This window comes from Neodiprion pinetum, chromosome 5, assembly GCF_021155775.2.
Source record: "Neodiprion pinetum isolate iyNeoPine1 chromosome 5, iyNeoPine1.2, whole genome shotgun sequence".
NCBI lineage: Eukaryota > Metazoa > Arthropoda > Insecta > Hymenoptera > Diprionidae > Neodiprion > Neodiprion pinetum.
In genome coordinates this window covers 24,694,811-24,708,705 of record NC_060236.1, presented here as the reverse complement: position 1 = coordinate 24,708,705, position 13,895 = coordinate 24,694,811, and the positions used below count along the sequence as shown (strand labels likewise).

Genomic DNA, 13,895 nt, shown 5'->3' with positions numbered 1-13,895 from the left:
TTTTGGCTGTAACTTTCGATGCGTTGATCGCAGCGTATTGGGACTGCACCCAATCGATTTCTCTCGCAAAATTACGTCGGAATGATGCCACAATTAATTTATTCCGGCACTTTTCGAAATCGCGAAAATTTTCGCCAAAAATACAAAGGGGTTAACCTTCCTTTTTTTTTGACCAAAAAATTTTTCGTCTCGGAATTGATTCTTATGACTCTGTTTCGACCAATTGGACCCCAAGGAACTCAGAAAACGCAGCAAAAAGAGCGTGGGATCAACAGGAGACAAACGACAAAGGAAAAAGCACCTGCTGAAAAATGTCGAAAATTCAGGTTTTCGTTTTTTGGCTGTAACTTTCGATGCGTTGATCGCAGCGTATTGGGACTGCACTAAATCGATTCCTCTCGCAAAATTACGTCGGAATGGTGCCACAATTGATTCATTCCGGCACTTTTCGAAATCGCGAAAATTTTCGCCAAAAATACAAAGGGGTTAACCTTCCTTTTTTTTCGACCAAAAAATTTTTCGTCTCGGAATTGATTCTTATGACTCTGTTCCGACCAATTGGACCCCAAGGAACTCAGAAAACGCAGCAAAAAGAGCGTGGGATCAACAGAAGACACATGACGAAGGAAAAAGCACCTGCTGAAAAATGTCGAAAATTCGGTTTTCGTTTTTTGGCTGTAACTTTCGATGCGTTGATCGCAGCGTATTGGGACTGCACCCAATCGATTTCTCTCGCAAAATTACGTCGGAATGGTGCCACAATTAATTTATTCCGGCACTTTTCGAAATCGCGAAAATTTTCGCCAAAAATACAAAGGGGTTAACCTTTCTTTTTTTTTGACCAAAAAATTTTTCGTCTCGGAATTGATTCTTATGACTCTGTTCCGACCAATTGGACTCCAAGGAACTCAGAAAACGCAGCGAAAAGAGCGTGGGATCAACAGAAGACACATGACGAAGGAAAAAGCACCTGCTGAAAAATGTCGAAAATTCGGTTTTCGTTTTTTGGCTGTAACTTTCGATGCGTTGATCGCAGCGTATTGGGACTGCACCCAATCGATTTCTCTCGCAAAATTACGTCGGAATGGTGCCACAATTAATTTATTCCGGCACTTTTCGAAATCGCGAAAATTTTCGCCAAAAATACAAAGGGGTTAACCTTCCTTTTTTTTTGACCAAAAAATTTTTCGTCTCGGAATTGATTCATATGACTCTGTTTCGACCAATTGGACCCCGAGGAACTCAGAAAACGCAGCAAAAAGAGCGTGGGATCAACAGAAGACAAACGACGAAGGAAAAAGCACCTGCTGAAAAAGGTCGAAAATTCGGTTTTCGTTTTTTGGCTGTAACTTTCGATGCGTTGATCGCAGCGTATTGGGACTGCACCCAATCGATTTCTCTCGCAAAATTACGTCGGAATGGTGCCACAATTAATTTATTCCGGCACTTTTCGAAATCGCGAAAATTATCGCCAAAAATACGAAGGGGTTAACCTTCCTTTTTTTTACCAAAAAATTTTTCGTCTCAAAATTGATTCGTATGACTCTTTTCCGACCAATTGGACCCCAAGGAACTCAGAAAACGCAGCGAAAAGAGCGTAGGATCAAGAGAAGACACATGACGAAGGAAAAAGCACCTGCTGAAAAATGTCGAAAATTCAGGTTTTCGTTTTTTGGCTGTAACTTTCGATGCGTTGATCGCAGCGTATTGGGACTGCGCCCAATCGATTTCTCTCGCAAAATTACGTCGGAATGGTGCCACAATTAATTTATTCCGGCACTTTTCGAAATCGCGAAAATTTTCGCCAAAAATACAAAGGGGTTAACCTTCCTTTTTTTTCGACCAAAAAATTTTTCGTCTCGGAATTGATTCTTATGACTCTGTTCCGACCAATTGGACTCCAAGGAACTCAGAAAACGCAGCGGAAAGAGCGTGGGATCAACAGAAGACACATGACGAAGGAAAAAGCACCTGCTGAAAAATGTCGAAAATTCGGTTTTCGTTTTTTGGCTGTAACTTTCGATGCGTTGATCGCAGCGTATTGGGACTGCACTAAATCGATTCCTCTCGCAAAATTACGTCGGAATGGTGCCACAATTAATTCATTCCGGCACTTTTCAAAATCGCGAAAATTTTCGCCAAAAATACAAAGGGGTTAACCTTCCTTTTATTTCGACCAAAAAATTTTTCGTCTCGGAATTGATTCTTATGACTCTGTTCCGACCAATTGGACCCCAAGGAACTCAGAAAACGCAGCAAAAAGAGCGTGGGATCAACAGAAGACACATGACGAAGGAAAAAGCACCTGCTGAAAAATGTCGAAAATTCGGTTTTCGTTTTTTGGCTGTAACTTTCGATGCGTTGATCGCAGCGTATTGGGACTGCACCCAATCGATTTCTCTCGCAAAATTACGTCGGAATAGTGCCACAATTAATTTATTCCGGCACTTTTCGAAATCGCGAAAATTTTCGCCCAAAATACAAAGGGGTTAACCTTCGTTTTTTTTTGACCAAAAAATTTTTCGTCTCGGAATTGATTCTCATGACTCTGTTTCGACCAATTATACCCCAAGGAACTCAGAAAACGCAGCAAAAAGAGCGTGGGATTAACAGGAGACGAACGACGAAGGAAAAAGCACCTGCTGAAAAATGTCGAGAATTCGGTTCTCGTTTTTTGGCTGTAACTTTCGATGCGTTGATCGCAGCGTATTGGGACTGCACCCAATCGATTTCTCTCGCAAAATTACGTCGGAATGGTGCCACAATTGATTCATTCCAGCACTTTTCGAAATCGCGAAAATTATCGCCAAAAATACAAAGGGGTTAACCTTCCTTTTTTTTTCACCAAAAAATTTTTCGTCTCAGAATTGATTCGTATGACTCTTTTCCGACCAATTGGACCCCAAGGAACTCAGAAAACGCAGCGAAAAGAGCGTGGGATCAACAGAAGACACATGACGAAGGAAAAAGCACCTGCTGAAAAATGTCGAAAATTCGGTTTTCGTTTTATGGCTGTAACTTTCGATGCGTTGATCGCAGCGTATTGGGACTGCGCCCAATCGATTTCTCTCGCAAAATTACGTCGGAATAGTGCCACAATTAATTTATTCCGGCACTTTTCGAAATCGCGAAAATTTTCGCCAAAAATACAAAGGGGTTAACCTTCCTTTTTTTTCGACCAAAAAATTTTTCGTCTCGGAATCGATTCTTATGACTCTGTTCCGACCAATTGGACCCCAAGGAACTCAGAAAACGCAGCAAAAAGAGCGTGGGATCAACAGAAGACACACGACGAAGGAAAAAGCACCTGCTGAAAAATGTCGAAAATTCGGTTTTCGTTTTTTGGCTGTAACTTTCGATGCGTTGATCGCAGCGTATTGGGACTGCACCCAATCGATTTCTCTCGCAAAATTACGTCGGAATAGTGCCACAATTAATTTATTCCGGCACTTTTTGAAATCGCGAAAATTTTCGCCCAAAATACAAAGGGGTTAACCTTCCTTTTTTTTTCACCAAAAAATTTTTTGTCTTAGAATTGATTCGTATGACTCTTTTCCGACCAATTGGACCCCAAGGATCTTAGAAAACGCGGCAAAAAGAGCGTGGGATCAACAGAAAACACATGACGAAGGAAAAAGCACCTGCTGAAAAATGTCGAAAATTCGGTTTTCGTTTTTTGGCTGTAACTTCCGATGCGTTGATCGCAGCGTATTGGGACTGCACTAAATCGATTCCTCTCGCAAAATTACGTCGGAATGGTGCCACAATTAATTCATTCCGGCACTTTTCAAAATCGCGAAAATTTTCGCCAAAAATACAAAGGGGTTAACCTTCCTTTTATTTCGACCAAAAAATTTTTCGTCTCGGAATTGATTCTTATGACTCTGTTCCGACCAATTGGACCCCAAGGAACTCAGAAAACGCAGCAAAAAGAGCGTGGGATCAACAGAAGACACATGACGAAGGAAAAAGCACCTGCTGAAAAATGTCGAAAATTCGGTGCTCGTTTTTTGGCTGTAACTTTCGATGCGTTGATCGCAGCGTATTGGGACTGCACCCAATCGATTTCTCTCGCAAAATTACGTCGGAATGGTGCCACAATTAATTTATTCCGGCACTTTTCGAAATCGCGAAAATTTTCGCCAAAAATACAAAGGGGTTAACCTTCCTTTTTTTTTGACCAAAAAATTTTTCGTCTCGGAATTGATTCTTATGACTCTGTTTCGACCAATTGGACCCCAAGGAACTCAGAAAACGCAGCAAAAAGAGCGTGGGATCAACAGGAGACAAACGACGAAGGAAAAAGCACCTGCTGAAAAATGGCGAAAATTCAGGTTTTCGTTTTTTGGCTGTAACTTTCGATGCGTTGATCGCAGCGTATTGGGACTGCGCCCAATCGATTTCTCTTGCAAAATTACGTCGGAATAGTGCCACAATTAATTCATTCCGGCACTTTTCGAAATCGCGAAAATTTTCGCCAAAAATACAAAGGGGTTAACCTTCCTTTTTTTTCGACCAAAAAATTTTTCGTCTCGGAATTGATTCTTATGACTCTGTTCCGACCAATTGGACTCCAAGGAACTCAGAAAACGCAGCGAAAAGAGCGTGGGATCAACAGAAGACACATGACGAAGGAAAAAGCACCTGCTGAAAAATGTCCCAAATTCAGGTTTTCGTTTTTCGGCTGTAACTTTTGATGCGTTGATCGCAGCGTATTGGGACTGCACCCAATCGATTTCTCTCGCAAAATTACGTCGGAATAGTGCCACAATTAATTTATTCCATCACTTTTCGAAATCGCGAAAATTTTCGCCAAAAATACAAAGGGGTTAAACCTTCCTTTTTTTTTCACCAAAAAATTTTTCGTCCCAGAATTGATTCGTATGACTCTTTTTCGACAAATTGGACCCCAAGGAACTCAGAAAACGCAGCGAAAAGAGCGTGGGATCAAGAGAAGACACATGACGAAGGAAAAAGCACCTGCTGAAAAATGGCGAAAATTCAGGTTTCCGTTTTCTGGCCGTAACTTTCGATGCGTTGAACGCAGCGTATTGGGACTGCACCCAATCGATTTCTCTCGCAAAATCACGTCGGAATAGTGCCACAATTAATTTATTCCAGCACTTTTCGAAATCGCGAAAATTTTTGCCAAAAATGCAAAGGGGTTAGCCTTATTTTTTTTTTTATTTTTCGACCAAAAAATTTTTGGTCACAGATTCGATTTGTTCAACCCTTTCCTGACTAATTGGACCCCCCGGAACTCAGAAAACGCAGCGAAACGGGCGTATGACCATCAGCAGAGAAACTACGCCGAAAAAAGCAGAAGCTGAAAAATTGGAAATACTTACGTTCAGGTTTTTCGGCTGTTACTTCTCATGCGTTGATCGCAGCGTATTGGGACTGCGTCTAATCGATTTTTCTTGCAAAATCACGTCGGAATAGTGCCAGAAAGAATTTATTCCAACACTTTTCAAAATCGCGAAAATTTTCGCCAAAAATGCAAAGGGGTTCGATGGTTTGATGGTTTATTGAGATCTTTCCCATGGCAATGTTGGGAAATAACAAGAAAGGTATACAAAGTTGAGCTATATTCAGAGTCTCAAATCCAAAAACTTAGCCTAGTTTGATATCTAGTGTAAAGAGGAGCACAGAATAAAGACAAAGAACTACTACATAGACAGGAGTAGAAATATAGAGATAGAATGATGCAAAAATTGGGAGAGTGAAAGACGGCAAAGACAATGTTAGAAAAAAAAACAAATAGAATAAAAAATAGAATAAAGTAGAAACATAGAAACATGAGAAGAAGAAAGTAGAGAAATCTAAAATCTAAATGAAGAATCGCTATCAGGAGTAAGTCTCTTTTATCCGGAAGAGATGCTGATAGAGTGCACGTTTAAGACATCAAGCGTCAAGATAGACCTGAGTTCAGTCCGTGTGGTAGCCTGGTAGCAAGACAACGGAGTCCGAGATCTGCGAATGGAGCCAGGTTTCAGTCACAGCTAGCAGCGGCCGGAAAGGCGAGAGAGGCAGTGGAGGTAGCTACGGGGAATCGAGCCTCGTAAGCAGCCAGAGCGGCAGCCGATGAGATGCGGTGAATAGGAGAGCCGTCAGATTTTCGTAGGAGAATGACGCCCTCACGGTGCCAAACGTACTTAAAGCCACGAGATTTCGCAATGGCTTTGGTGGACATAAGTAATTTATGAAATTCAGAGGAAAGAGCTTGATTTACATTCACACTGAAAACTCGTCCCTGCTCAACCACGGGTAGGTCGGTTGTACGTAAAATTAGCCTTCCTTTTTTTTCGTTTTTTGACCAAAAAATTTTTAGTCTCAGATTCGATTTGTTTGACCCTTTCCTGACTCATTGTACCCCCAGGAACTCAGAAAACGCAGCGAAAAGGGCGTAGGACAAACAGCAGAGAGGCTACGACGAAAAAAGCACAAGCTGAAAAATGGCAAAAACTCAGGTTCAGGTTTTTCGGCTGCAACTTCTGATGCGTCGATCGCAGCGTATTGGGACTGCGTCCAATCGATTTCTCTCGCAAAATCACGTCGGAATAGTGCCAGAAAGAATTTATTCCAGCACTTTTTAAAATCCCCAAAATTTTCGCCAAAAATGCAAAGGGGTCAACCTTACTTTTACTTTATTTTTGGGGCGAAAATTTGTCGACTCAGATTCGATTCGTTTCTAGCCGGGGAAAACCAATTTGGTTCCACTTTACGTGTACGAAAACGCATACTTTCGGCGCAGGTTGAACAAAAACAATATAAAAATATAAGGTCTGTTTTTTTTTCGATTTTGAGTACGTATCTGTTGTCTGAGAATGTACAAATTGTCACTTTATTTGAAAACATCAAAAAGCAATGATATCATTAGGAGCGCTGTTTGAATCATGTTTTAAATTAAAATTAGCTAAATGACATCACAACAGGGGATGGGAGAAGTTACATGAATGTGATTACTTGTGTCACGGATGAGGCAGCTGGGATGGTGGGGGTCAGATACGATAGAATTTGTGTGACGTCATTTACGGATAACTCCTATAGGACAAAACCGAGACAAAATGTTTATAGGGTTGTGAAAATGTTAATAAAACTGATGAAAAACATCAATCGCTAGGGTAAAAATGGTTTGACATCTTGTTATAGTTTTTTTAAATTTTTTATTTTTTTTTATTCATTTGCTATTGGTCCTGCACGTATTTTATGTTTAAACGATTTTATTTTATTCGTCATCTGATCTCAACCGCAATTATTCAGAATTCAGAATAATCCACATATATTTTCTTTTACATATATAAAATAACAAGGGATCTTACGTACAGAGAATGTGATTTGTAAGGTTTTGATGTATTTTAATGTCATCCAATATTCTCAGTAAATAACATTTACTAATCAATAGTACGGCCTTCTGGGATTGTTCTGAAAAAAAAAAAAGACAAAGAACGAATAAAACAACGAGTACGTTTCAAATTTACCAATCAATTTTGTTGAATTTTCATCACTTTCTTTGTTCACTTCAACAATGGAAAATCGATTACTTGTTGAATACCCTGACATATGTTGGATTTAAAAATATTTCCAACAGTTAGAAACCCGCAAAACTATGCTTTGAATGTGTTTTTGCATATAAATTTTTAATATTTCTACCCCTGAAAAAGAATAACGTATCTAATTTTTTGCTCACCAAGGGATTAGGCCTGAATCTATACGCCAACATCATCCGCTTACGGTAGGCATCAAACTCGTCATCATCCCGAGAAATTCCATCCGGTCTTTCGGTCCCGAGGCCTGCGCTGTCTAGTCTATTGGTAGCTCTGAAGGCAAATATATTGATTACAAAAAAAAGTAATAAAAACCGGGAACTATGCGATTCGGTATAAGAGCCATGAAACATAGTCATACTATTGAGTGATTGAACAACATACTTGTTGACAGGGTCGACTCGCCCGCTTCCTTCGCTGCCCAAACCTTGGCCCTCGCTCCAGCCTAGCTTTTGCAGCATTTGGAAACCTGAAAAGGAATGAAAGAGTTAATTAATATTTAGTGACAGTGACTTAAATTAAGTCAATTGAATATTCGTCATTACATAAAAACAGATAAATCGAAAAAACAATAGACTACGTGAAAACTTGAGCAACCGAATATCTGAAGAGTGAGATATGCGTTTCTACGTGCGTGGTTGGATCCAGATTTTCGACTATCTAAATTGTAAATTTTACTTGTTTCTACTTTTGAATTGTAGTTTTCAAAACATTTGTGTACCAAAATTAAATTGAAACGTTTGATAAATGAATTTTTTCATCTTAATATGACTTACCGATATTATCTTCTTTTAATTTAAACTCCTTGTAGTCGCTGAGGTCTGGTTCCTTGCCCTGTTTGACTGCATTGTATTGCTCCATGAATCTCTTTAGTTCATCGGGTGGCAAAAAGTCGCCGATATGATGTTTCCCCTCCGCCTGGGCAGTCAGCTCTTCAGCCCACATTTGAGTCGCAACCATCTCCGCTGATCTTATTTTGTGTTCCCAAGTACCACCTTCCGTTTCTTCGTCACTGTCATATTCGTACTTATGCTTACCCTGGGCTTCGAGCCGTTTAACTTCCTCACGTTTTTTGAGCAGGTTTTGGTACAGCAGATTTATCTGCAATCCGGTGATTTACACTGTGATATAAACTGGCAAACAAATTTTGAAAGAAGGAAATCACTGAATTCAAAACAATTATCTATCTAATGATTTCGGATACTGAACTGTGGAGAAATGAACAGTTTAAAATGACAATAGTTTGCAAATCGGTGCTTAAAAATTTTTGAAAATTGACAATGAGATACCTTTATAATGGCAACTCAGAACTTCTTGAAGCAGAATAGAAAGTAATCTTTGATAATGTAAGAAATTAAGTACGTCTGAATTTCCTCTGTTAGTACCATAGACTTTTTTCTAAATAGATGAAGATTGTAACAATAGAAATTAGACTAACGACCAACATAAAACTTCATAAAAACAAAGTCGGTTTGTCAAAAAATGGTTGTTACATACTTCATTTCCATGTAATTGTTGTCAAATTATTGTAAATAACAATTGTAACAACTCAAGTTGTTCGTATATGTCGAGACTGAATCTGCATTTCCTCTATCTGACAGAGTGAAATGAAACGTTGTCTCCTTAATGAAGTACACAAAATATTTATATATCCTACAAGTTGTCAATTTACCTTATAGTGATCCTCAGCTTTTTTCCATTGTTCTTCGCTGAGGTCTGACGTTCCAAATGTTTGTCTGGCATACTGGGCAAGAGCTGGATCACTCCTGGATATTTTAGTGAGCATAGGATTCACTTTATTGCTTGATAATTTAGACGGAGGTATGATAACAGCCGGTTGACCGATCTGTCCCGGTATTGCAATTCCGGGCTGTGGTAATTTTCCAGGGACATTGAGTCCCAACTGTGGGTGCCCAATTACGCAGCTGGACACAGCGACCTTGTTGTCAGGGTCACCCCAACGACTGCGCCTCTTTCTTTTGCGCTCTTCTCTAGAGTCTTCGCTGTAGTGATCTGGAATATAGCGAAACAATGAGAAATGAATTCAACCGACCAGATTGAGTGAGATATTTTGAAACAAAATTCAAACGCACTGTACTGAGATCCATGTTTTTGGGATTTGTCATGATCTTCGTTATCGCTGAGGGCATCCTCGGGGGAGTAAAGTTCCCCGCCATTGTTTTTACTCTCCTTGCCAATTTTTTCAGCACGAAACTTAGCGACCAACCCCCTGTACTGCAGATACGCTGCACTTTGCTTTTGGTGCAGAAACCTTGATTAAAACAATACTTAAAACTCTGCCATGTAAAGATATGATCCTAAATAAAATGCAACAGAATATACATATGTATTAATAACTGTACGTAGGTTTCATAATTTTACGACGTAGCCGAATGTTTATACTGAGATCAGAATATTTCTTCAAAGTTAATCGTGACAAGTTCAAAAACACATTCCTTCGGCACCTGTTACACATGGGGGATTATTCAATGTTACAACAAAACAAATACAGCTACGATTTTCTTGAGCCTATCAATTTTCAGGGATATTGTTTTGCGTCATGGCTTATCGTTGGTATATCAGTTATATCAGAACATATACGTTGTAGAATAGAGATGTGGGTGTATCATATTCTTCTACAAAATCCGTGAAGAATTTTAACGGCAGGAAAATAACTTCATCTAACACGTCGAAACCCGGATCAATGCTGATGGTCCGTGTCAATGGAATGAAGCGGAACACGGACGAAACTTGATTTGAACAAAATGAGTACACATTTTTTCAAGTTCCAGCGATATCAGGTAGTCGCGACATTTTGAGAAGATATGACATGTAATGAGTTAAAACAAGAGTTACACAGAGGAAAATATGAATTGGGGGCCAGTGAGGACAGTAGTTACCATAGTTTTGGATCTTGAGCATTCTTCTCGCGGACCTCCTGCTCAATTTCGTCGCCGCAATCAGCCACGATCCGTGCCAGTTGCTCGGCCTCTACGGGACACACTTAGAAACTTTTATCAGTAGGTGCAGAATAAACAAAACCCAACAAGTCAATTCGGTCTTGCATGATAATTGAGGGACGTGACGTAGAAGGGGAATCAAGACATAGGCCTTTTTCAGGGATAAATAAACAAAATCATTTTCACTATGCTTTGGCAGAAGACCACTAAATGTGAAACACGAGGTACTTGAAATTAGGCATCGCTGTTTATTTCTTACTTTAATCAACCCATGTGAATAAACATTGGCCCTGATTTCATTTGTACTTGAATGCTTAGCTATGAGTTTTCTTTTTTCTTTGAAATGCAAATATACTGAAAATTGCAATATGTGAAACGAATTATTTGGACGTTTCTTACTTTTCTTAGTTATTGTTAAAATGAGTAATGTGGATAAATTAATTTCTTGTTTATAAATTCGTCTGACTGTTTCATGAATAATTCTTCAACAATATCAACTTATTGTTCAGTAATAGTATCGCGGATAAATAGATTTCTTGAAAAGCTTGCACTGACTACAATTTTCAAAGTAGTTTGCAACAGTTTTTTCATTGATCTTAAAATTTATTTTTCGAATTAGGTATTCCCCTTGTCCATCCATCTCCTCAACTATAATTACTTGTCTAGAAGAGAAAAGTACGTAGAGACAAAAAAAAAAAATAAAACAGAAATAAAGGCAACGATAATCTTGAGTGAAACTTTTTTTCAAACATCCGTGTATTCCATGCTAATATCATACCTAATTGACTATGCGGCTGGAGACTGTGCGGCTGTCTGACAGGAGGCGGCAATTGCATGTTAATTTGTCCGACAGTAATCGGAACCTGGGGAGGATGCTGTACAGGATATGAAGTTTGCGGCGGAATGAGGTGCGGGGGTGGCGAATTCTGTATTATATTAGCCGGAGGCAGGACGTTGGGTGGTGGAATATTCAGGTTTGGCGGTGGTATCGAGTTTATCGTGGAAGTGATGGCGGTGTTATGTACAGGCGGAGGCGGCCCCGACATAATCATCTGAGGTACGACATTGGGAGGTGGAACGTTTGGAACGCTGGCGACGGTGACGACAATGGCATGGGTACTGATGGGTAATATATTAGGAGGGATCTGCGACATGGGTGGCATGATGCTTGGCGGCGGGATATTAGGCGGCTGGCCGAGACTAGTGGGTGGTGGAATATTGCACTGTTGCTGAGTTTGCATGACACGTTGCTGCTGCTGTGTCTGATTCGACACAGGTATATTCTGCATGGTGTGACTGGGGGGCGGAACATTTTGGGGTATTTGCCTCATCCCAGGCGGGGGAACGTTCGTGTTTGGGGGTAAAGCCTGCATTGAAGGAGGAGGAGGCGGGGGCGGAGCTCGAAGAACGTGGTGAGAGGGGCTGGGAATGACGTGCTGGGCATTGCCGACATGGGCGTTATCCATGCCGCCAAAGTTCATGCTGTTAATGTTCTTAGGGGGTGGTGGCATCCTGTGAATACCCCCCATTTGGACGTTGGGACCCGGCATGATACCGCGAAGGTTTGGAGGTGGTAAATTGGTCATTTGCATTATCGGTTGAGACATTAGCGGCGGAATGGTCGAGGACGAAGACGGAGGCTGGGAGACGAGCGCTTGGTTCATACTCGGTGGAGGGGGTGGGTATTGCTGCTGATTGAAATGAGGGTGAGGAGGAGCGTGGTTCACATTTGGCGGAGGCTGGTGATAGGTATGCCTGTTGTCGGGGCTCGGCGACGGTCTACGTCTTGTAGGCGACGGGCTGGACGACGAGCTGTGTCTTCTGTCCGAAGACCTCCCTCCCCATCTGGAGTCGTTTCTCCTGCGTTCCCTCCTGTTCTCCCAATCTCTGCTTTTCTCACTGTTCCATTTTCTATCCCTGTCGTTTCTGCTGTTCTCGTAAGTCTTTTCCTCCTTCTTTTCATCAGTTTTTATTGCCACCGGAGCTGCCTCAGACTTTGAGGAACTCTTGTTGTTCGCGATCTTTCTGAACTGATCCAAAAAACTGCCGTCATTCGCGAACAAATTTACCGTCGACGACAATGCCGAGGACAAGGAGGAGGAGGAAGTAGATGACGTGACTGGCTTTTCCTCTTCTTTCCTATAAATAAACATCGCGTTGAACTCTCTTGACCGACATGCAATCTTGTGCCAATTAGGTGCCAAAACATGACGATGGCTATTAGGTAATTGCATTCTATATATAAGTTGGATCGCACCGTCGATCCATTTCGATAACGAGTTTCGACAAATACGGTATGTTGCCATTCAGCAATTGCTTGTAAATTAAATATCCTTGCAATTGAGCAACTAGGTATGTATGATTCGATGTTTTCTTTTTCTGTGGCAAGCTTTGTTGAAAGACATGCAGCGAGACATCGATCGCTTATACAGTTTTGCAAGATAAACGTGAAATCAAGGGTGAGGTTCCTGTTTGCAACAAAAACATAGGTTGTCTGCAAGGCTAAAATATTAGTCAGTGAATGTAAATTACTTGGGAGGAATCGCTGTGGCGACAGTTGAAGACGGTGTCGAGGAGGCGACTGAGGACGCCGATTTCTTCACACCCTCGACGGCCTGATTTGCTTTCTGCTCCTGCATCTTAGCTTGGATCTCAAGCTTCTTCTGCTGTATGATCTGTTCCTGTTTCGACATCTGGGCGAACCTCTCATTTCGCGATGTTTTCGACACAAACGGATCCGATCCTTTAACACCGCGGTACGCCATGTTTACTGTGTTTGGGTATCATCTGCTACGTCACGCCTACCACACCACGTGACCACGACCAGCGTTCTGCGCCTCCGTCGGTAACTAAACTAAGGCATATCTTCAACGCGATGTCGGGCTTATCGGGTAACTCAGAATCGTCGGTAACTACAGGATCACAGTTTTCGGGCAAGACTTGAAACCTACAATACTGATTGTAGTTGTGGTTACCTCGTGTTGCCAACGTAATATTACTGACAGTTGTTCAAAATTCGAACGCGAATCTCAGGGCGATGATCTTGTACGAGAATCTCTCACTATAAAGCGCCCAATTGCTTAGAGTATTCCCTTAAATATTATTCAGTCAACTGCTATTCGACCTTACGGATAATGATGATTTTTTTCAAATTCTCATTAACTGGTACAATAATTTTATAGAACTCAACTCTCACTTCGTCATGTATGTATGTACATACATACCTGTATAAATTGTACAATAAATTCAATTCAGAGATGTATCGGTGGAATGTCGGAAAAAATTGTAATAACAAACAAATAAACGAACAAATAAATAATTTATGTAATATGACATGATGAAGAGCAACCGTTTTTTGTATTGTACCGTTCGTTCGCTTCCAGCAACT

The 13,895-nt window shown here is 40.8% G+C and overlaps 1 protein-coding gene across 2 annotated transcripts; it reads right to left on the bottom strand.

The window, feature by feature from the left end:
• Positions 1–7,205: 7,205 nt before the first annotated feature.
• Positions 7,206–13,300, bottom strand: LOC124219073 (SURP and G-patch domain-containing protein 1). Of its 2 annotated transcripts, none has more exons than XM_046626204.1 (9): positions 13,040–13,300; positions 11,286–12,646; positions 10,448–10,550; positions 9,641–9,819; positions 9,220–9,560; positions 8,324–8,648; positions 7,932–8,016; positions 7,691–7,820; positions 7,206–7,425 (listed from the first exon to the last, which is right to left on the bottom strand). In XM_046626204.1, the coding sequence occupies exons 1-9, from the start codon at positions 13,270–13,272 to the stop codon at positions 7,399–7,401; spliced, it is 2,784 nt and encodes a 927-aa protein (XP_046482160.1). In that variant the 5' UTR covers positions 13,273–13,300; the 3' UTR covers positions 7,206–7,398. The 2 variants fall into 2 exon arrangements, with proteins under 2 accessions (XP_046482160.1, XP_046482161.1); XM_046626205.1 differs by having other exon boundaries at positions 10,448–10,538.
• Positions 13,301–13,895: the final 595 nt, after the last annotated feature.

Coding starts and splice junctions, on each gene's coding strand:
- LOC124219073 (XM_046626204.1), bottom strand. CDS start 13,272: ATGGCGTACCGCGGTGTTAAAGGATCGGATCCGTTTGTGTCGAAAACA. Junction 8,017..8,323: donor ATTAAAAGAAGATAATATCG/GTAAGTCATATT, acceptor ATTCCTTTTCAG/GTTTCCAAATGCTGCAAAAG. Junction 7,426..7,690: donor GATTCAGGCCTAATCCCTTG/GTGAGCAAAAAA, acceptor TTTTTTTTTCAG/AACAATCCCAGAAGGCCGTA.